At 42.0% G+C, this 22,942-nt stretch overlaps 1 protein-coding gene across 1 annotated transcript; it reads right to left on the bottom strand.

The window, feature by feature from the left end:
- Positions 1–829: 829 nt before the first annotated feature.
- On the bottom strand, positions 830–19,841 carry pigo (phosphatidylinositol glycan anchor biosynthesis, class O). Its single transcript, XM_061734413.1, has 11 exons — positions 19,690–19,841; positions 19,104–19,587; positions 13,141–13,284; positions 12,313–12,436; positions 11,163–11,322; positions 7,284–7,466; positions 5,036–6,626; positions 3,870–4,073; positions 3,583–3,767; positions 3,374–3,444; positions 830–2,564 (listed from the first exon to the last, which is right to left on the bottom strand). Exons 2-11 carry the CDS (start codon positions 19,576–19,578, stop codon positions 2,435–2,437), a joined length of 3,267 nt encoding a protein of 1,088 aa, XP_061590397.1. The 5' UTR covers positions 19,579–19,587; positions 19,690–19,841; the 3' UTR covers positions 830–2,434.
- Between the last annotated feature and the right edge of the window lie 3,101 nt (positions 19,842–22,942).

Below are 22,942 nucleotides of genomic sequence, written 5' to 3'. Positions count from 1 at the left end.
TGTGTCCTGTTTTATTGTCAGTCTCAAACTGGACTGCGTCTGGATTAAATTCAGCAGATTTGCAGCACTCCCTGGTCTCTTGTCTGTCATCACCATGTCCACTTTCCCCTGACTCACATCCTCGTTCTTCAGGTTCAACTGATGAGTCAGATGCAATACCATCTTCCTCATGTCGTTTGTCAGGTGCAAAATCAGGATAATCTCCCTCCCCATCAGACAATCCTCCATTGATGAACTTTCTCCAATGATGGAGAGTTGCAGTTTTTCGGCATCTGACTGTACCCTGCATTTGTATCACATAAATGTAACTAACATCCGGTGTGGAATGTTGAAGCACATAATGATATAATGATCACATTTCTTGGCAACATTCCGGTAAACAAAAGAGAATCTCTCAATGGTAAAATAATAATTTACAATAAATATGAATTGCAGCTCAGTAGAAGTTTTGAAAAATTTAATTCAGCCAGGACAGATTAGTTGGTACCCTTAGAAAATATTGAAAATAAACTTCATGACGAAAAAAAAAAAAATTAGTTGTCTTTTGACAACTCTGAATAAAGTGAACAGGAAAATGTGAAGAGCCATCATGAATAATGAATGATATATCGTAAGCAAAGTGTGCTTTAAAAATCTTTGTTTTAATCCACTGACGCAAAAATATAAAAAAATAAATAAATACAAATAATTAAAAACTACTTTTATGTATCAGAAACAAACTTTGTTAAAACAAGTTATACATTTTCAAATTAAAGATCTCATGATAAAATGAACCAAGGCTATTGCAAATACTTTTAATCCTCAAATGAAAATTAATGTCAAACCAGGACACGATGTAAAAAAGTTTTATTATGCTTTTCATGGCATGTAAAATCATGAATTAACCCTTCAAACATTTTAAAAACAGAAAAAAAAAGTGCCATCATTCCCCCGAAGAATCTCTCGGGCAAACACCGCCCTCGATGACTGATCGCTCCCAAACAGCAGCATAAAGAACTCCCACCTGAGCTGAACACCCTTCAATATTGTGCATTAGCTAATGAGCTGGAGCTGCTGACTGCAGCCGCAGTGCAGTAACAGATCTCGCAACAGATAGCGACTTAGATGCACCACAGAAATAGATCGACTGAATACGTTTCTGGAGATCCTGGATTTAAGTACCCCATCATCTTCATAACAATGCACGCAAAAACAATCATAAAAAACAGGGAAAAGGGTTAGAACAGTAGTGTAGGGCCCTCCCGGGGTTGGTAGAGGGAGCAATGCCCAGGACTGTCACGTAGGTAGGAGCACTGGGTGATAAAATGGGGGGAAAAAAATTAAATTAAATTAAAAAAAAGCAAACAAATCATCAGATTCTGATTTAAGAAAAACTTAAACTTTGAGTTGGAAATCAAACCCTGTCAGAAAAAAAAGAAAAAGGAGGCTTTAACTGATTAATCTACAAAAGTGTTAGAGAGAAAAGAAAAGCATTTGTAACTACCCCGAAATACGAACTGGCAGTATGTTCTGAATCATAGAAAACTTACAAAAAGATGTTGAAGCATCTTCTGGTAGACAAACGACAGACTGTAATGCACTTGGATGGATTTCACCAAATAGAGAAAACCAGCTTACAAATTGATCGTGAAGCAGCTTCATAGCTAGCAGATGAGCTTTCGCGGTCATCCCAAAGCAGAAAGAGGCAACAGATTCACATTCAGCAATTAGATGCCACAACTCTTCTGCTCGAAATGGTGGGAAATGGTGTTTGTCTTCCTCTGTGGAGGAAACAGTTCGATTTCAGACCTGCTTCCTACCACATTCTTCCCCGGTCGAGTTTGTGGGGCGTGAACGTAGCTGCAGCCTCAGTTAGAAAGTGAAATAATAAAATCCAAAGCTTAAAGGCTGAATTGACTCCAATACTGAGGTTGTTCATCGCTGCGGCAGGTCAGAAGAATGTGTAAACTCGATGCCAAGTACCATTCAGAGTTTGGTAGCACCTACTTCTTCACTGGCTCTGCATATACTTACGCATTTGGATTCTGCACTATGAAACACCTACAAAACTGACTGGCTTCAGAGACATCCAATGTACTAGAAAAAGAATAAAACATTCAGAGAAAACTTGTTCACTTGATCACATGTAAGTCATGCAGCAAAGGCCTTTCAAAAGGCTCCACCTTTTTATTCCTTAATTTTTTTTAAAAGCTCCTTCAACCCTAACTATGTTAAATGTAAGTCCGGATGTTCGACCAGCCCCCCTTGCTGCCAGTAATATACAACAGTTTTCAGTAAGGATGACCTCGTGTCACTTGTTTCTGGGGTTCTTCATCACAGATGGCAATTTTTTTACTTTTCTTTTTTGTTTCCCCTGGAAAACTTTCCCAGTGACATCCCTGTCAGTTTTCCCGGTGGCACAGTGAGCTCTGGTGAAAAAGCAGCAGCACCGCTGCTACCTGGATGCATCTGGGATGAGTTTTTTAAACCAGTGGCCCACCGCCACGTCGACTCTCAGCACCAACATGACGCCGATCAGCAGGGACACGCTGCTCACCAGGAAGCCCGAGGCCTCGAACATCAACCTGCAGGGGCAAAACAAGGGGTCACCACCACAACAGTAGGCCTGTGTTGAAAAAATCAATTTTATGATTCTAAATCGATTCTCATATTAATTCCTAAAAATCGATTTGTATGTCTAAAGATCGATATATTTTTTATTAAAAAAAAAAAAAAATATATATATATATATATATATATATATATATTAAAAAATAAATAAATATATATATATATATTTTTTTTTTTTTTTTTTTTTTCTCCATCATTACATTTTTGCCTGGTGAACTTTAATCCCAGTAGTCCCAGTAGTTTTGAAAACTCCTGAACTAAATTAACTTTTCTTTAGAGAAAATGCCGGGTGCTTCATGGCAAGCTGTGTGTCTGGTGACAGAATAAATCAGACAAGCTAAAATAATTTGTTTACTGCTTGAGCTGTTGCAATTTCTTTCTTTTTTTGCTCTTTAAATGGATATTGAAATGCCTATTTGAGTTATTTATTTCTTAGTTATTTCACAATAATTATTGTGAAATTATTAATTCAATAGTTATTTTACAGTCATATAATCCAGGCAACACTAACCCAAATCAATATCGAATCGAGTCGGATCGGATCGGATCAAATGGTGATAATCGATTCTGAATCTTAAGAATCGGAATCGAATCGATTCTTGACATTTGAATCAATACTCAGCTCTACACAAGAGTGCAGCTGTATTATGTGCAGTCGCTGAGGAGTCTGTATAGGTGGTGGTTACAAGCAATGCTGCCCATATTCTCAAAAGCTTTTCCTGTCAGTGTTTGTGTGAGGTGGAAAATCAATTCAGGCACTTACTTGGGTGCAAAAACCTTCCACACCATTAGGTGTCTCCTGAGGATGGCAGCAGCACAGACTGACGAAAAGACCTATGGAAAGAATGAGACGTGATAAATACAGACTTTTCAGAGCAAAGCTGAGTCATAGAGGACAAAATATGTCACAAAAACAGGCTCCCAAAGCATGCCTCAAATCCAGAAGGAAGAAATATTGTCTGTGAACCAAACCTGTGCTCCGTGAACGAAGAGGTAGCGTGTTGAAAGCTGCAGGAGTGCAGAGCTGAACTGATGTAGGTTTTCTCTCAGTCTCATCTCCATCACGGCGTCGTCCCCTTCCTCACCACAGGCCGGCCCCCCTCTGCTCCCACGCACCTCACGCACCAAAGGCCAAAACAGCAGCAGCGGACAAGCCACTGACAAAAAGATGGAAACACAGATAGAAAGTTCACTTCAAGCATCAAGGAGACAACCTGACCTTTATGAGTTATCTACTTTTTTTCTTTTTAAGTAACTACCAGCAAATAAGATGTGTGAGGCAAAGGTGTTGAGGGTAACCAGTGAGGCGGGTAATAAGGTGCCCGTGTGGCCGTCAGGGAATCCCACAAAGGCAGCCCCCCACTGGATAGATGGAAAGGTGGGCAGGTGACCGGTGGCGTGGAAGAACTGGGTGGCAGCGAGGGACCACAGCACGACTGGAGTCCAGGGCACGTTGAAACCACCTGAACCAAATAGTGAGGGGTGGGGGAGGAAACAAACAACAGGAGATTAAACATTTCACTTCAAAAACATCATGTGACTCTGAAATAGGACAACACAGCACAACGTACATGTACGTGAAGGAAGGAAGGAAGGAAGGAAGGAAGGAAGGAAGGAAGGAAGGAAGGAAGGAAGGAAGGAAATGAGCCAGAAAGAAAGAAAGAAATGAGCCCAAAAGAAAGAAAGAAAGAAAGAAAGAAATGAGCCAGAAAAGAAAGAAAGAAAGAAAGAAAGGAGCTAAAAAGAAAGAAATGAGCCAAAAAGAAAGAAAGAAAGAAAGAAAGAAAGAAAGAAATGAGCCTGAAAGAAAGAAAGAAAGAAAGGAGCCTGAAAGAAAGAAAGAAAGAAAGGAGCCTGAAAGAAAGAAAGAAAGAAAGAAAGAAAGAAAGAAAGAAAGAAAGAAAGAAAGAAAGAAAGGAGCCTGAAAGAAAGAAAGAAAGAAAGAAAGAAAGAAATGAGCCTGAAAGAAAGAAAGAAAGAAAGAAAGAAAGAAATGAGCCTGAAAGAAAGAAAGAAAGAAAGAAAGAAAGAAAGAAAGAAATGAGCCTGAAAGAAAGAAAGAAAGAAAGAAAGAAAGAAAGAAAGAAAGAAAGAAAGAAAGAAAGAAAGAAAGAAAGAAAGAAATGAGCCTGAAAGAAAGGCGGATCTGAGAGCGAGGAGCTTGAGTCATTCCAGTTTTGCAGTACAGGTGTAACTCATTTAATTGTTTTTTATCAATTCAATTTAATTGGTGTAGTTTAGTAGTATTTAGTATCTTTTAGAGCAGTGATTTGGGGGCTCCAAAGACTGAATGTGGTGATAGATTTATAGTTACAAAAGGTGGAGTTGGTATTTTTTTTTTATCGTCATTTTTATCGTTATCGGGATAAATGCCAGAAATTATTGTGATACATTTTTCAGTCCATCCCTACTGTGAACATCTTACCAGTGTAAGCTCCATGCAGGCCGCTGAGGTTTGTGGATGAGGCATGGATGTGTAGCAGAGCTGCCATCTCCAGCAGCAGTAAGAGGAAGGACACGGCCATGCCCTCCGGGTGCAGCAGCAGCAGTCCCACTCCCAGCAGGCCGCAGAATAAGAGCACGGGGGCCGAGTACACCGTTCCTAGTCCGTAGGCCTCTACGGTGGGCCTGTTGTCCACCTCCCCGCTCAGCTCTCCGTCGTCCAGGGAGCGACGCATGCGCTGGTAGATCTGGGGGATCAGGTGCTGCAGCTCGGCTTGGGGGCTGATGCCGGTGCTGGCTCTGTAGCGGGGCGGGGGCAGAGCTGAGCTTCTGGCGGAGGCTGCAGCCTTCGACTTCACAAACACGGTCAGAGGGTCCAGCCAGATCAGAGACATCCCCAGCCCCAGCAGACAGAAGGCTGCCCTGGGGAGGGCCAGCTGCGCCACGCGGATCAGCTCGGCCAGGTTCCTGAAGCTGTCCTCCGGAGTGGCACTAACGGCCCAGTGCAGCCCCAGGCACACGGACAGCAGCGGCAGTATCCAGCGGGCTGTGAACACAGTCCCACCTGAGGAGTTGAGATTACCATAGTGGCAGAGGCAGTGCCTCAGCAGATACGTGTAAATGCCAAGAGAGACCACAGCCAGGATGTAGTGAAAGTTTTTCAGCTGGCTGTTCTGCAGCCGGGAGAGCGGAGAGAGGAACTGCGACGGCTGGCAGAAGCCCTGCTCTTCCCGACAGCCGTGGAAGGAGAGGGAGAGGTACAGGCTGCCGATGAGGAGTCCCAAACAGGCCAGGAGGGTGCTGCTTTCTTTCCTCACCGTCGATGGAGACAAGGGCGGGAAAGGCAGGAGCCCTGCAGGCTTCAGAGGGTCGTGGAGGGGGGGCAGGAGCAGGCCGTCCCAGTTGAGATAGATGGGAATACAGAGGGCCAGAGAGAACACTAGGAAGGTTACGACCCGGCCCTCTGCGATCACATAGCTATCTGAGAGCAGGGAGGCGCAGCGGAGCAGCGGGACGACCAGAGGAGGGACGAGCAGGTGACGTGGGGTCAGCCACCGGGCACACCTCGGGGCTTTGGTCCCGTTCTTTGAGATAGCAGGGCTATTTATCTGAAGTGCGCTCCAGAAGAAGAGAAGTTCTGAACTGAAGGCGCCAGCTGCCAGGCACCACACCGCCTCCACGTATCCCTGCACGAGCATCTGAGCAGCAGCCACAGACACGCCCACCGTTAGGGCCACGGCAACCGGAGCCTTCAGTCTGACACCGCTCTCCCCGCTCAGCGCCGAGGAGAGCTCAGACACTATGAAACACATCACACAGGCAAAGCCCAGGATGGTTAAACCTGCCGCCATCTTCAGAGGGCTGAATCGAGCCCAGGTGGCCCGGCAGGTGTCCCTGACGGAGGTGAGGTAGGCCTGCAGCAGAGAGGCCAGCTGGGGGGACGGCGGCCGGCCCTCTCTGGCCGCGGCCAGGTACTCAGACGAGAGGCGAGCAAACTCTTCCTTCAGCTGGGAAAGGCTTTCTGCTGGGATGTCGTTGGCCATGCTGGAATAAGTCTCCAGGAAACGGTTAACCTTCACAAACACAGGAAAAATCACAATCATGTACACAGATAAATGTAAAGCATTACCAGAAAACCTACAATACATGTTTACTTTCAGTTCAAACAATGAAGATAGTCGTAGAAAATTCAATTTTAAACATTTATTTGCCCGAATAACTCTAAAGCAGATGAGCATTGTTGGAATTAAGTTATGGAATTCATTAAATTATGATTTAAAGGGCTGTATAAACATATTTCAGTTTAAAAATAAATGTAAAGAGAAAAATAATAGAAATGTATGGATGAAATAGTCAAAATTGATAATATATGCGTATGGAGACAGACAATCTATCTTTGATTTTTTCTTTTCTTGTGATATTAACTAAGTAATTGTGCAGAAATCTGTTATTATTGTTCAATGTTGTTTTGAGGGAGGGGCAGGTATAATAAGATTTTCTTCTTCCTGCTCCTTTCTGGTTATGGAATATGCTTTTGATTGTGTTGTTATTTTACTTGTTTGTTTCTTTTGTTTGCATATTTCCATGATCGGAATAAATAAAAATAAAAATGAAATGAAAAATATGAAAATATAAATAAATAAAGACTAAACATGCCTCAGGATAGGTGAGAGGTGAAACATTGTCAATGTAGAGCGAACACAATAAAATTCAGCAACAGAGCAAACTACCTGTTTGGCATTGATCCACAGCGCCTCCAGCTGGCCGATTCCTCCCACTGCACCTTCTGTCTGCTCCTGCGGAGGGAACAACGGCAGCAGGACTTGGCCCACGCTGCTGTACGGGATTGGTATTCCCAGCAGCAGAGCCAGACTGGGCACCAGGTCTGTCTGGGGAACCACTTCTGGTTCGCTCTGTGGAGAACGGAAAAAAAAAAAAGAACCACATTAGATCTCTTTTCCACACTTGTGAGACCTGTGTGTCTGCGTGCCGACTAAAAGCATTTTCGGTTATGATTCTACCGGCTGCTCATGATTCAGCAGTGTTAGCAAAGTCACAGAAAGATTAACAACAAACAGCTTGATTCTTTTGTTGTGCAGTAACAGTTGAGCAGGTCTGAGGCTGCACGCTGGAGTACAAATGTTCTTCCGTGACCTTCTGAACAGGATGAAGGGAGTAAAATAAAAATGAACGGATGGACAGGCATCTTCATCTTACCAGAAATCCTTATGAATGCTGAACGCTGTTGCTGATACACTTTAATCATTTTTGATTCTAACAGAAATATCCCACAAACAGGGGCGGAGCATTCTTGATGGGCCCTTGTGGCCTAAACATCCCTGTTAAAACATAAATCGCTAAAAAAAATAATAAATGCCACAGATCAGGCCCTCGACACACAAACACAGCAGCAGCGACACGGTCAGAACCCTCACATGAGCTTTCAGCACCATGGATTTACCAGTCATTATGTCAAACCTAATTATAAGCCTAATGCAGACTTTAAGATAAAGCATACTGGAGATAAAATCAAATGACGTCCAGTGATGTCAGATTTAATACAGCCGAGTAGATCAATTCAGACACACGTGTTCAACCTGCACGACAACAGGTTACAATGTGCGACGACATGTATTTAACACAATGACCGAGCAACACGGTGGTCAAACAGCAACACACAATATAGGAAAGGCCATATATCCAGCATTATGACAATGTTATCAGAAATAATTTGTATTATGACAGCTTACCAATGATTGTTTCATCCAGCGGTGGGCAGAGAGCACATTGAACCATCCAAAATGCAAAAACTTTAATTTCAAAACCTTTTCAAATCCGAACTGTAAAAGAGGTGATGGAATATAATCCAAACGTGTGACCTCTGAAGGACTGTATAAGGCAACTGATTTAAATCCTTAATCTCCCCAGGTTTGTCCGGCCACAACAGATGATAGATTTATTTATGGGTTTGATGGGTTTATGATTTCTACAAATGAGAAGGAAATAACATTACACTAATCAAATAAACAATAAAGGGCATGCAATCTAACAATGCAGAAATCCAATGTAAAGAAATGAGATAAACCAAGATGGTGTAAGAATGATCAAAATGCCAGTCTCTCAACAACAGTGAATTAGAAAGAAACTACAAATGTTATGTTAAATTCTCGCCAAATACAGTAACTTCCAATTGTCCCTGAACGCACCAGTGGATATGGAGAAATAATCAGCAATTTCAGAATTACAACGGTCCCTTATTGTATCAATGGTGAATCCAGAAACCAGCAATGAAACGGCTAAATTCGATGCAATTAAGAACCATTACCCATTCACAGCAGTACTAATAATGAATGTTACGTCAAACACTCGGAATTGAAACAGATAAAACACCAAGGAAGTATATTATTTTGATAAGGAACTCACTACACTTTGTCATCTAGCAAACAATGAAATAGGCAAACTTAAAATCCCATGGACGCCTAAATGTTGACGAAAAAAAAGAAACCTGAGTTTCCCAGTGAAAAGAAAAATCCACTGAAGAGAAAAAAACGGCATATTCTGCAACATGCACGCGCACGTACCCGTGCATGGCAGACAGACACACAAGGGGAGAAGGGACTATTTCTTTCATTTTTATTTTTGAAACAACTTTATCCTTATTAACTCAAGTGTTATACAGTCAATTTTTCCTTATTTTATTCGGCACACTTTTTTTTTTCCCCTTTGGCGTGGGCCCCCACGCAGTGGTGGGCCCGGGGCGGCCGCCCCCTCTGCCCCCCGCCTGCTCCGCTAGCGCCCACAAATACTCTAACTGTGTCACTGCGCTCTTCTGACAGAACCCTTCAGTTACCCAACAGTTTTGGAATCAACAGCGGAGCTGACTTTTCTGGACTACGGTCCATCACTTATCCCTAGAAATCAGATACCACCTACGAGCAGAGGACAGAACCCCAATTTACATGCACGCTTGTTTGGTGATTCATATTTGGAGTAAAGCTATTTTAAATGATGACATAAGTATACAAACATATAAAATAAGAAAGATTTTGTGGATAGGATGTTTTCTTTGAAAAGGCCTGGGTAAAATATTTCTTCTTACTTGTGAGCGAGCCACTCTGCATGAATGAAACATAAAAGTCTAACTTGTTAAAGTGCATCAGTCAGACAGAGTGCTAATCTCTCACTCTGAATGTAACTGACCTTTACAATTGATACAATTGAAAACCCACCGCCACTCCCCCCCCTCACCATCCTCAACAGCACTGTCTCCACCACAGACTCCTTCAGGTTCCTGGGATCCACCATCTCCCGGGACCTGAAGTGTACACCCACATCAACTCTGTCCGGAAGAAGCTCAGCAGAGGTTGTACTTCCTGCGTCAACTCAGGAAGTTTAACCTGCCACAGGAACTGCTGGTCACCTTTTACTCTGCCATCATCCAGTCTGTTCTCTGCACGTCCATCACTGTCTGCTTTGAATCAGTCACCAAACTGGACAGAACAGACGGCAACGGACAATCAGGTCTGCAGAGAGGATAATTGGGACTAACCTCCCATCTATCGAGGACCTGTACCGGTCCAGGACCAGGAAACGGGCAGGTCAAATCTCTGCAGACCCCTCACACCCGGGACACTGACTGTTTGAACTCCTGCCCTCTGGACGGCGCTACAGAGCTCTGTAGCTAAAACCTCCAGACTCAGAGACAGTTTCTTCCCGCAAGCGGTTGCTCTGATGAACTCCCACAACTACAGTCTCAGAGTAACCAATCATGTGCAATAACAATCATTTAGCACCTTCTGCAATAATCATGTCTGCCTCACTCTGCTGCACCTCTCACCTTTTGTATTTTTTGTATAGTTTTTGTATAATTTGTTTTGTATAATTTGTTTTGTAAATAGATTATTTTATTTTATTCAGAGCTGTCTTTTTTTTCTCTACCTCAAACTGCTGCACCTTAGATGTTTATCTGTATATATGTCAAGAAATACCGCATTTGTTTATTTTTTGTGTATTTACTGCCTAAAGAGCGAAATTACCGGAGTCAAATTCCTTGTTGGACAATGTCCGAACCTGGCCAATAAAGATGATTCTGATACCTGATTAATCAAAACCACCCCACAGGCAATCTTGCTTCTATACAATAATGCTTTTGAGTGATAATTAAGATCTGTGAAGATTTTACACACTTAGATAGAAGCTGCAAAGTGTCAATGCAGTTTTCTGGAGTTCACAATTTACAGACTGTATTTCTTGTTGTTGACTTTTATTCCACCACAGTGTCAAATACTGTCTTTTTACTTCCAACCCGGTCGATGTTACGTACTTGAACCCATTACATACGAGAATGCATCCTGCTGAGATGCTTTAATCACCATCTGATGACATTAAAGCCACTGCGGTTCTGCTGGTAGAACTGTCATTTTACAAATGGAAGATCAATGGTTTGATCTGCGTATGCCAAGATGTCCTCACTGAACCTCACATTACCCCCAATATGTAATAAGATGCACTAAATGACGAGACGAACGAAAAAACGAGGTTAGAGGATGCTACACAACAGAACATTTACCATTTCCTGTTAAAATGTTGAAAAGAATTCCCATTCTCACCTCAGATGGAGGTCCAGGAAAGATAGAGGAAGGACTGTAAAGGAAAAGGGCGGCATCGGTCTCCTTCTCACTTTCTCCACCATGATCTCCGCTGTCTGTCATCCCATGGTCTCCCATCACCACCAGAAGAGTGTCGTTCTGTAGACGGTCCATCACAGACCTGGGAGGGGGTACACAAATAAAGGATTTATATTTGTGCTGCTTCTATTTAACCCTGATCAAATCTGTGGCTTCACACAATGACAGCAGTTTATTTATCTAAATCTGCATCATCTTTACAAAACGTGCATGAATGAAAGTAATATTTCTTTCCATTTCTGTCTGGGTCAAAAACCTGCCGATCATCGCATCGTCTATGCGTGAACTATGACGACGGACAATGAGGACTTCAGTTGGAGGTAACCAGAGGTGTCAAGTAACAAAGTACAAATACTTTGTTACCTTACTTAAGTAGAAATTTTGGTTATCTATACTTCACTGGAGTAATTATTTTTCAGATGACTTTTTACTTTTACTCCTTACATTTTCACACAATTATCTGTACTTTTTACTCCTTACATTTTAAAAACAGCCTTGTTACTCTATTTCATTTGGGCCTTTAAAAAAAAAACTATCCAGTTAAATTGCTCCATCCGGATAGAGTGAATTTGGTTGTGGTTGTTTCAGATGTTCTTGTCCAGTTTTGTTCTTACATCCGTTCCCTCAGATTCCTGCAACTAAACTTGGATGTACATTCCAATAAAGGTTAGGATAAATGATAACATGAACATGAAGTTTGACTTTTTGCACCATTACAATACTTATAAGTAACTAGTCATCATATCTCCTGCTCTCTGAAACACATGTTAATGCTCAATAGTACACATATATGCTTCTTTAATATATTTGCATTATACTAAGATACATTCATTTTCAATGGCTTTTGTCCTTAATGGCTTTTTTCCCCCTTACATTACTTTTACACTTTAAGTAGTTTTGAAACCCGTACTTTTACTCTTTTATTTGAGTAAAAAACTTGAGTTGATACTTCTACAGGAGTATTTTTAAACTCTAGTATCTATACTTCTACCTGAGTAATGAATGTGAATACTTTTGACACCTCTGGAGGTAACGGTGAAACAAGCGCTCAGCAGACGGACTACAATCTGACCTGATGACTCCGTCCATCTGGGTGAGCTTGTCAGCCATGGCCGGGTGGTCAGGGCCAAACCTGTGACCGCAGTGATCCACCCCGAGAAAATGAGCAACCAGGACGTCCCACTCGTCACCCACCACTGTTAAAACCAACAGGGACAGACAAAGACAAATGACATGCGAGTACAACAGAGGCATTAAACACTTAATAACACTTAATAACACATAACTTCAATCTGCAGAAATGCAGTTGGGATGTTGAAGGTTGATGGCAACAACACATCTTAAACAAATACGATACGAAACGTACAACAATGGGCTGCTGCTGCTAAAAAGAAACACCCGGAGGAACATCTCTCAACAAATTAAGTTAACTGAGAACAGGTCAGTGACATCGCCAGGTATAAAAACGGCATCTTAGAAAAGCAGAGAAGTAATGACCAGTCTGTGAAAAACTGTCCACAAATAGTGAATCAATTCTTCCATAATGATCCGCAGCATAAAAGTCCAAAAATCTCATTTAAAATAGACTGAAGGATGAATTTAAGTTTTAAATTCTCTTTGGAACTCATGGATGTCGTGAACTCCATTCTCCTTCTCTCCGGCACCTGGTCTCTTCAGATCTCAAATATATACAGTATTTAAATAACAGAGGATTCTACATGGTGGTAAACGGTGCAATATCTCATATTCAGTTTGTTTCCTATTCTGCTGTGAATAAAATGTGGGTTTATGAAATTTGAAAGTCCTTGCCTTGTGGTTTTATTTATATTTAGCACAGTTTGTTTTCAAATTGGCTTTGTGTAATAATAATAAAGTGTATATTCTTGTGGTAAATACATACTAGTTGTGTAGAGATGCTGCAAGATCCCGTTATCTACCGTGTGCAGATCCTTCACATTGAAAGAAGGGAAGGGGAGAGAGCGGTAAAACTTCTTGGGAAAAAGACTCTCCCAAGTGTCGTCGCCCATGAACACCACCCGTTTACCTGTGAGGGACACACACATTTAACAAAACAAAATGTTATAGTCAGAAAAAAAGAAAACATGTCTGTACTATATGTGTCACTAATTTGTAGCATTGTGTAATCAGCAAACCACAGCGCTGCTAGTGTCTTCAGTATTGTTATAGTATTATCCCCGATTGTGGAACAGCCTCCCGGAGAACCTCAGGGCTGCAGAGACTGTTGATGTTTTTAAAAAGAGTCAGGCTTTTAACTGACTCATTTAACTCTTTATTATTCTCTATGCTCACCCCTATTTTTATTGGATCTTACTACTCTGTTTTATACTAATCTTTAATTTATCCTGTTTTATTATCTCATTGTTTTATCTCAATGTTATATTTAAATGTATTAGTCGTTATTTATGGTCTATTTTATACATTCTATTGTTTTATTCTCTCAGTTTCTAATGTATTGCTCTTTAGACCTACTCTTAGGATTTTATGTTACACTTCTATACTCTTTTAGTGTGTATTTTAACCTCATAGCCTATCTTATCCTGCTTTCTTGTAGCTTTTATCTCCAGTGTTTCCTCATGGGGAGCCTCCATGCTGGGAGTGACTCTGGCCTGCAGGGGGTCGTCCTGGGGGTGGTTCTGGCCTGGATGGTTGTGGAGCTCTGCACCACGGCTTCACCGCTGTGGTGTGGACTCCTCTATCCGTCCGGGCCGGGATGGTCTCTGTGGAGGCCCCACATGTAACTGCGGGTTATGAGACCTCCTGGCATGGATGGCTCCCTGATACCATTTCCTCACCTGGATCCTCAGTGCTTAGCCATGTCTACACCCATATTTATATAGATGCGTGTGTCTACGTGTGTGTAACTTGGGTGAATTGTGGTGTGCTTGTGTCTGTCTGTGAGTGTGCGGGGAAGGGCATTAATAAGTTTTATGTTTGTGTACTGTTTTCATGTAAAGCACTTTGTGCTGCATTCGATGCGTCGCTTAGAGGCATCGCAGGTCCTTCCTCCCCGCTGCCATCAGACTCCACAACCAGGCCTGCTCACCGTAGCAACGGACAATTATAACATGTGCAATGACAAGATGTGCAATAACCATATGTGCAATATCTATGCAATATCTGTCTGTCTACCTCACACTCATTCTACCTGCTTTTTTGCACTGTATTTTTCTTTCGCACTATTTTTACTTCCATTGCAATGTACTGTATATACTGTTTATATTTTGTAATTATATATTTTTTTTAATTTTCACCTTTTTTACCCCTCCCCTGCATGTGTGTGTTAAAGGTGACCTATTATGGCATTTAATGTATATTTTAAACAGGCCTTGAATGTCTTAAAAACAATCTAAAGCTTGTTTTTTCTACATAAATCAGAAATCCAGCCTGTGGGCCATGTCTCTAGTTTTACCGCTTCTAACCTCTTTTTCTGTGCCTCATTCTAAGGGAAGGGGGGGGGTATGATAATGAGGCTCTGCGCTGATTGGCTCCCTGAATGACGTGTAGCAGGGGAGGAGAATAAACCTCGCTCGCCAGAGCAGCCCGAGCCTGTAAATAAATACAACACTGAATTTTCACAAATGGAAACTTTATTGTTAAAAAAATAAAATATGAGTTGTATATAAATAACATTTATGCACTATTTCAGCCGGATCTGCCCGGCGGATGCTGAACGCTGGCCCCGGAGCCACGCCGGGCGCCCGGCGTGGCTCCGGGGCGCATCGCCCGTTACCGGTGATCAAACCGACAGAGCAGCGCGCATCACCGCAGCTTTAACCAGGGAATCTGACCGGTTCCGACCAGCCGGGACCGCAGGAACCGGCCTGGACTGGTAGCAGGGACTCCCGGGGACCGACCAGCAGAATTTCAGCCGGATCTGCCCGGCGGATGCTGCGCGACGGGCGCTGCAACCCCACGGCGGGCGCACAAATCGGCTCCGGAGCGCATCCGCGGCGCATCCGCGGCGCATCCGCGGCGCATCGCCCGTTATCGGGGATCAAACCGACAGATTTGGCTGAAAATCTTGGAGGGTGAAGCTGGTCCGACCTGGGACAGACCCCCAAGGACCCAGCTCCCAAACCACCCGGGAACCTGGATGATTTAACCCGGATCCGCTCCGCCGCAGCGCCGCGTCCGACTGGCTGAAGGAAGGACCGCTCCAGCCTGCGGAAAGAGCTGGTTGTGGGCGTGGTTTCAGCAGCGGAGGAGACAGAGGGCGTGGTTTGCATTTTGGTGACGTAAAGAAAATGCACAAATCTAAACGGCTCACAGAAACCACATGACACTGGGGGATTCTGTAAGGTGGGGGGAGCAGACCTTGCAGATTTTCATGGGGTATCATCTTTTCTGAGTTGGCAGGGTGATGGGAGACCACTTTATATATGTTAAAACAAGAAAAAACGTGTTTTTCATAATAGGTCCCCTTTAAGTGTACTGGTGCTAAACAAGTGAGTTTCCCCATTGAGAGAGAAATATAGGATTATCTTACCTTATCTTATGAAAGGTGCTCTATAAATAAAGTTTGATTTGATACCTGGTATAGTTGTGACTGTGTGTAACAACTAGTGGTGGGGAAAAAAAAAATCGATATTGCAATATATTGTTGCTCTCTCTGTCGCAATAAATAATCGATAAACTGACGGCGAATATTGATATTTTATTACAACACATAATGGATTTATGCAGTTGTCACCGCACTATTGTTCATGCACTTTAATTTGTCCAGCTATACAGTGTTTACATTTACAAACCTAGGAGGCAGTGAGGTACTGTGCTAAATCAAGTTGCTTCCTGACTTTTCAGTATTAAAGGCCGAGTTATGGTTCTGCGTCAAAACGACGCCGTGCCTACGGCGTGTAGTTTGGGTCGACGCAGACGACACGCCGTCACTGACGCGTACCTCCTGAAAATTGTAACTACGCGTCGAGCGACGCAGACCACACGCAGACAGAGAGGGCTGTGATTGGTTCAATTGGTAGCAACGCATTTCCGGTTTCCGGTTTGAAGCAGTCGTGAACTTTCAGCGCTCTTTTCTTTGTGTATGTGTGATTTGATTCTTTTTGTTTTGTTTTCTTGCACAATAGTTGGCCTTAACTCTTTGATTCACTGTGACCAGAAAAAGTCGGATAAACCATTCAGGAAAAGATCGCGAATTAGCGGTCACGGGGGTACTGCACCGCGGCGAAATGGAGAGACGGAGAAGTCCGAAGGGTTCATGACGGCGTCATGGTGACGGCGTAGGCACGGCGTCGATTTGACGCAGAACCATAACTCAGGCTTTAGAAACAAAGCAGTGCACTGTCCTGGTTTATAAAACATGTTATTATTGTTCATGCACTTTAATTTGGCCAACTGTAGAGTGTTTACATTTACAAGCCTAGGAGGCAGTGAGGCTCTATACAAATGCACTTTCTTTGTACATTGTAGGACGTTTTGGCATTGAATAAATGCATAACTACAGACGTTTTCCTTTTTATGGGTATTTTTTCTTTTTCAGTCACATATGACAGTGTGGCACTCCAGCTGCACAGAAGCAGACAGGAAGAGGCTGCAGAGGGTGGCAAACACAGCACAGAAGATCATCGGCTGCCCTCTGCCCTCCCTGTCTGACATCTACAGCTCCCGCTGCCTCAGCAGCATGTTTAAGGAACATCTTAAAGGACAACACCCACCCCAGTTTCCATTTCTTTGACCTGTTGCCCCCTGGCAGGCGCTTCAGGTCCATGTTTCCTGTTTCTCATTTTGTTGTTTATGTCAGGGTTTGACATCTCCCCCAGCTTTCAGTTTCTGTTTTGCCCCGCCTGTGTCCCATCTGCCCTGATTGTGTCTGCACCTGTGTCTCGTCATGTCTCGTTATCCCCTCAGTATATCTGGTCTTGTCATTCCCTTGTTCCCTGTCGGTCCGTATTGTGCTTCCCTCCATGTATTCCGTTTTTTTGAACCTCTATTCCTGTTAGTTTTTTTTTTCCTGCCAAGCAGTGCTTTGATTTTGTTTTTTTGCCTCTTGCTTCTTTTGGAATAAACCCTTGTTTTTTGGCAACTCCTAACTCCTCCTCTCCCGCATCTGGATCCTCACCAAAACCTCCTTGAGAGTTTACAGTCTTTGTTACATAGTCTTTGCATGTGGCCCTTTACGGAACTGCTGCCTAATCTCATTGTACCAGTATAATGATAATAAAGGCTTTCTATTCTATTTCTATTCTATATATCGTTGAAGATTTCTCACAATATATGAAATATCGTAGATATGGTGATATTATGGTTATGGTGGGCCACATATCGCCACAGTATTGAACGGTGAGTTACCCGTACCGTCCCAGCCAGTCGCGTCAATTCAGTGGAAGCTAAGATATGGCAAGGTTACGAGTCACTGAACTTAACTAGAGTATCAATCAACACGTCCAGCAAATACTCATCACATAAGTCTGCTATGTAGCTTATCTGTGTGGTCAAGAAAATTGGAACTTTTTCAAATGCAGTCTCACTCACTGCAAAAACTCAAAATCTTACCAGGAATATTTGTCTTATTTCTAGTTAAAATGTCTCATTTTAGTCAAAAAATCTAATTACACTTAAAACAAGAGCCATCACCAGAAAAATAACTTGTTATTTGACCATTTTCACCTGTTTCAAGTAAATTTTCACTTGAAATAAGTCAAAAAATCTGCCAGTGGAACAAGATTTATCTTCTCATTACAAGCAAAACAATCTTGTTCCACTGGCAGATTTTTCGACTTATTTCAAGTGAAAATTTACTTTAAACAGGTGAAAATTGTTGTTTTTGAGTCTTGTCTTAAATGTAATGAGATTTTTAAAAAAAGAGACTAAAAATTAGACATTTTAACTAGAAATAAGACAAACATTCTTGTTAAGATTTTGAGTTTTTGCAGTGTATAATAACTAGTGAAATCGATCATGTTGTTCTGATTTGCATTTGTAGTTATTCCATAAATGTATTTAAAAAAAACAACATTTACATTTAACCCTTGAAGCAAAGGTGTGGCGGCTGCCATACCTTGCCATACCCAATTGACACCCCTGGTCCCAGCCCTAGGGGTGGGCAAAAATATCGATATGGCAATATATCGCGATACTTTTCCAGCCGATTCAATATCGATATTCAAAATTTGAATAGCGATTTTTTTTTTTTTTATCCCCGATCTTTTTCCCATTATATCACCCAGTGCTCCTACCTAAGTGACAGTCCTGGGCATTGCCACTCTCTACCAACCCTGGGAGGGCCCTGCACTGAGCTCAGGTTTTATTTCACGTTTTATTTCATTTTATAATTTATTTTTTATATAACACAATTGCCTGTCCTTAAAAAATGAAAAATAATGGACAGAGGTTTATTTATTTATGGATTTATATCTATACTGACTGATCACTGTGCCTGTCCTTGGTTTTAGTACCATCTTTCTTGTGTTTATTATCATTTGCCACATAATTAAAGCAACCTCATACTAAATTTAATGTTAATTTCATATGATGTAAATAATATGAAAAACATATACAAATATGTTGTAACTTTAGCTTGTATAGTAATAATAAAATAATAAAACATTGTTTTGACTCAGTTTGTCCCATGAATTGTCACTATAATCTGATGAACGTGCAACTGGGATTTTAAGATCCATCACTATCATCTCATGTACATATATACAACTTGGATTTTAAGATGTGTAATGCATTTTAAAAATTTTCGGTGAACTATGTAGAATATAATAATCGGGATATCGCATAATCGGGATATCGCAATGTGTATCGTATCGTGGCTCAAGTATCGTGATGCGTATCGTATCGTGAGGTCCTTCCCAATACCCACCCCTACTAGCAACCACTCACCTTTCTGCCCCAGCTGGTGGATGAGATTGTCCTCCAAGATGGCACTGGATGCAAAGTTGTTCCCCACGTCCACGAAGGTGGGCAGGGATCCGGTGGTGAAGCCCTTGATCCTCTGCATGGTGGTGGTGGGCGGGTCCGCCCGGAACGGGTACAGGCGGGTGTGTGCGGGCCGGGCGGCCGCCGTCTGCTGCAGCACGGGCAGCTTGTTCTCGCAGGGCCGGGGCCCAGCCTTGTCCGGGTCGAAGCGGGCGAAGTCGAACCTGAGGGCGTCCACGATGAGCAGCACGGCCCGGCGGAAGCGCGGCGGGGCGCGGCAGAAGTCCGAGCCCCGGCCGGGGGGGAGCTCGTCCCCGCAGGAGCTGGTCCGGTTCACCTCCAGCCGCACCAGCAGGAACCCGCACACGAACACGTAGATGCCCACCAGAAACACCAAACACGCCCAGAGCAGCAGCCCCAGCACCGGACCAGCCCTCATCTCACCGGGCTGGAGGAGAGAGAGGGAGAGGGGGGAACTAAAGTTTATGAACCAATAAAAGAGCTGGGTAAATGTCTGGTTAGCTCCACTGAGCTCGTGTTCGGCACTCACCTTGTAGGACTTGGTGTGTGTGTGTTTTTGTCCTTCTGGGCTGCAGGGCGGATGTGAGTGTGTGAGTGTGTGTGTGTGTTAACAACACGGGGCTGCGGGCACTCAGGTAACCAGACTCACCTTCATCCGAACTGTCACTAAAGCCCTGGATTAGGGTTCCGCCTTAAAGCGACGCACAGCCTACGCCGTAGGGTACTGCGTAGGGTCTGCGTTGCTGTAACGCGGAACCATAAATCAGCCTTCAGACCTAACAACGAGGAACCCGGCGGAAACGTCAAGGAGGACTCCTTTTTTTGTAACACCATAATAGGTGGTGTTCTCTGTGCCCCGAGTTTTAACTGCCAGGTTCATCGTTGTGTCGGAAATAGTTGAAAATTACTCAATAAATGAAGTACGTTTATAAAAGGTATAATTTAAAGATAAAACTGATAAATATTCTGGACATTTTTAATGTCCAGATTTTTTTAATTGGTCTGGCTTTTATGGAGTGTCACATTTTATTTATTCTGTTTACATTTTTTTATAGGTATTTGTTTTATTTATCTATTTCTTGTAATGTTTTTATTATTATATTCTATTATTGTGGACTGATTATTTTTTTGCCTCAATTCTTGAACTTTTATCATTATTTCATTTTAATTAACTATATTGTATGTCAGTGTGCATTGGTTTCCCAGTTTTTATTATGCTTATTTTTCAGTCAAAATGTTAAGCACTTTGTAGTTCGTGTACCTGGATGAAAGGTGCTATACAAATAAAATTTGATTGATTGATTGATTGATTGATTGATTGATTGATTGATTGATTGATTGATTGATTGATTGATTGATTGATAGTGCCGTGCAAGAGTGGACTGTTCATGAAAAATTATGACATGTATAATGTTTTTCTTTTTGTTATGTGAAATGTGGTGTTGTTAACCTCTTTTTTTGTCTTCATTTTGAAAAATAAAAATTATAAATAATAAAAAAGGAGGACTTCTTTTTTTGTAACACCAAGATGGATTCTGGTCCCTTGTGCCCCGAGTTTTAACTGCCAGGTCATCGTTGGTCGGAAATAGTTGAATCAACTTACTCAATAAATGCAGTGCATTTATAAAAGGCATGACTTAAAGATAAAACGGATACTTATTACCGTGCAAGAGTGGACTGTTCGTGAAAAGTTATGGCAATGTTTGGTGTGCCTTTGAGGCAAAAATAGGGAAAATGTTCGTAGAAAACCTAAGGTGAAGATGTGTCACTCACTCACCATTTCATGGAACCAAAAACCCTTTCAGTATTTTGGGGATTTTAATAGTTTGAATGTATAGAAACGGAAATGTAGAACGAAAAATCACGAGGAATTATATTTGTAACCAGAGACATCTTGATCCTCCTATATTTTTGCCGGCATATAAATTTAGTTTTTAATTTTGGAATTGATCTTTCAAAAAAATGTAAATATTGGGCATCACAGTTTTCTGTCACCCTGTATGGAGGATTAAAAGCATATTTATAGTACATTTCAACTCGATTTAAAATATTAGTAACTCAGAATAATGTAATTAGACGAAAATACTGGATTATGACGTTTTATTTTTTAATTTTCATTGTTGATAGTGTCGCCAATGAAATGAAAAAAAATCTACTTTAAAATGTTTCTTTTACACGGTCATATTTCCAAATCTTGTGGACACCATGCCCGTGCAGAGGGAGGGAGCTCAAGCACCCGCCCCCTTTGCTCAGATGTCCAAAGTGCCCTTCAGTCAAAGGACTTTTTTTGTGTCATTTTCACTCATGTGGCTCTCTGGTATCATATCTGGTATTTTATAATACATCCATGTCTGGTATTCACTGACTGAATCAGTGAATCGGTCACGTGACAACTGACGTTTGAACCTGCGTGACGTATGAAGCAGTTCAATGCTTCGTGGTGGGTGGTTTTCTTCAGTGGATGTTTTTTTTTTGTTTTTAAACTTTATTTAGCACAAAGAATGTACAGATCAAGGCAGGGTGAAAAATTTATAAAATTAGGAAATAATTACAGCAACAAAGGTGAAGATAACAGATTCACACAAGAAACAAAAACAAACAAAAAGCACAAGGAGAGCAAGGTACTGAAAGATCCTTGTGTTCGTTTGTCTGGTGCCCCATAAGAAAAAACAGTGAAATAGAATCAAAGTTAATACAAGCTTTTATTATAGCATGTACAATGTTTTCCAGCCGAAGGTACACTTCTCTAAAAACCACATAGGCAGGAGAGAAATGCACACGGTGGTCATGGATCCAGTCGTATTTATACTAAAAAGGGAGGTGTTCTTTGTATCAGACCTTCAGTGTTCCTGTTCACTGTCTCCCTCCTAGGACGTCAACCCACATAACAGATACGACCCCCCAATGCTAAAACATCTGTTTCCCCATTGTCTTCACCTAACAAAGGGTATGTATCTGAACTATCTAAATCCTGCATCTAAAGAAAACAGTCGAGCCATAAACAGAGGGTAACTCCACGACTAGATAAAAACAGCTGAACTAGAGCTGAACTCCTGAATAGGAGATAACTTTGCATATAGAGAAAACCACCAGTGTAAGACAAACCCTTCAAACTCTTAAACAATGTCATGAGATCCTAACAGTACAATAAAATCAAAAGAGCAAGGACTGAGTTATGGATGAGTACAGTTTCTTGGCATCCCTATTCATATTATCAATCTTTTTCATAGATTTAAAGTAGTTGGTAAAACATTTTCTTCAGGGGATGTTAGGGTGCTGGGCCGACCGGTCCTTCCCCCGATGGCCTTAAGAAAAAAAGATTTCCCTTTTCAAGTGTGGACCCATCGTGCCATTCATTCACCAATATCTTCTAATCAGATGCATCAGATTTTTATTTTATTTATGAGGATATTTACTTGTGCAGACATGCCTCGTAAAGAGAGGAGGTGGAGAGAGAGGGAAGAGGAGAGGAGTGAGGTGCTAAAGGCCATGGATCCATCACCAGCTGGGTAAGCACATATACCAGTTATTTATGTTGATTCAGATCTGGAATGTTTTTCTGTCATTACTTTAGTTTTGATGAGTGGGTATCCAGAGTTATTATAGTTTTGTATTTTTCCATTAGTTTCAGTATTAATTAGGGCCCGAGCACTAACAGTGCGAAGGCCCTATTGACTATTGTATCTGTAGTTTTAGTTTGTTATAACTCGTGTAACACGTGTGGTTTGTTGGTAAGGTTTAAGAAGTTCAGATCAGGTATTACAATACAACACACATCAGTG

The sequence above is a fragment of the Cololabis saira genome, chromosome 11 (assembly GCF_033807715.1).
Source record: "Cololabis saira isolate AMF1-May2022 chromosome 11, fColSai1.1, whole genome shotgun sequence".
NCBI lineage: Eukaryota > Metazoa > Chordata > Actinopteri > Beloniformes > Belonidae > Cololabis > Cololabis saira.
The sequence above is the reverse complement of the archived record's forward strand: the minus strand, read 5'-3'. Positions and strand labels throughout refer to the sequence as shown.

Excerpts from the sequence above, each read along its gene's own strand:
- pigo (XM_061734413.1), bottom strand. The coding sequence starts at position 19,578 with ATGAGGGCTGGTCCGGTGCTGGGGCTGCTGCTCTGGGCGTGTTTGGTG. Across the intron at positions 13,285-19,103 it reads CCACCAGCTGGGGCAGAAAG|GTAAACGGGTGGTGTTCATG; the intron begins GTGAGTGGTTGC and ends TGTCCCTCACAG. Across the intron at positions 11,323-12,312 it reads CAGATGGACGGAGTCATCAG|GTCTGTGATGGACCGTCTAC; the intron begins GTCAGATTGTAG and ends ACCCCCTCCCAG.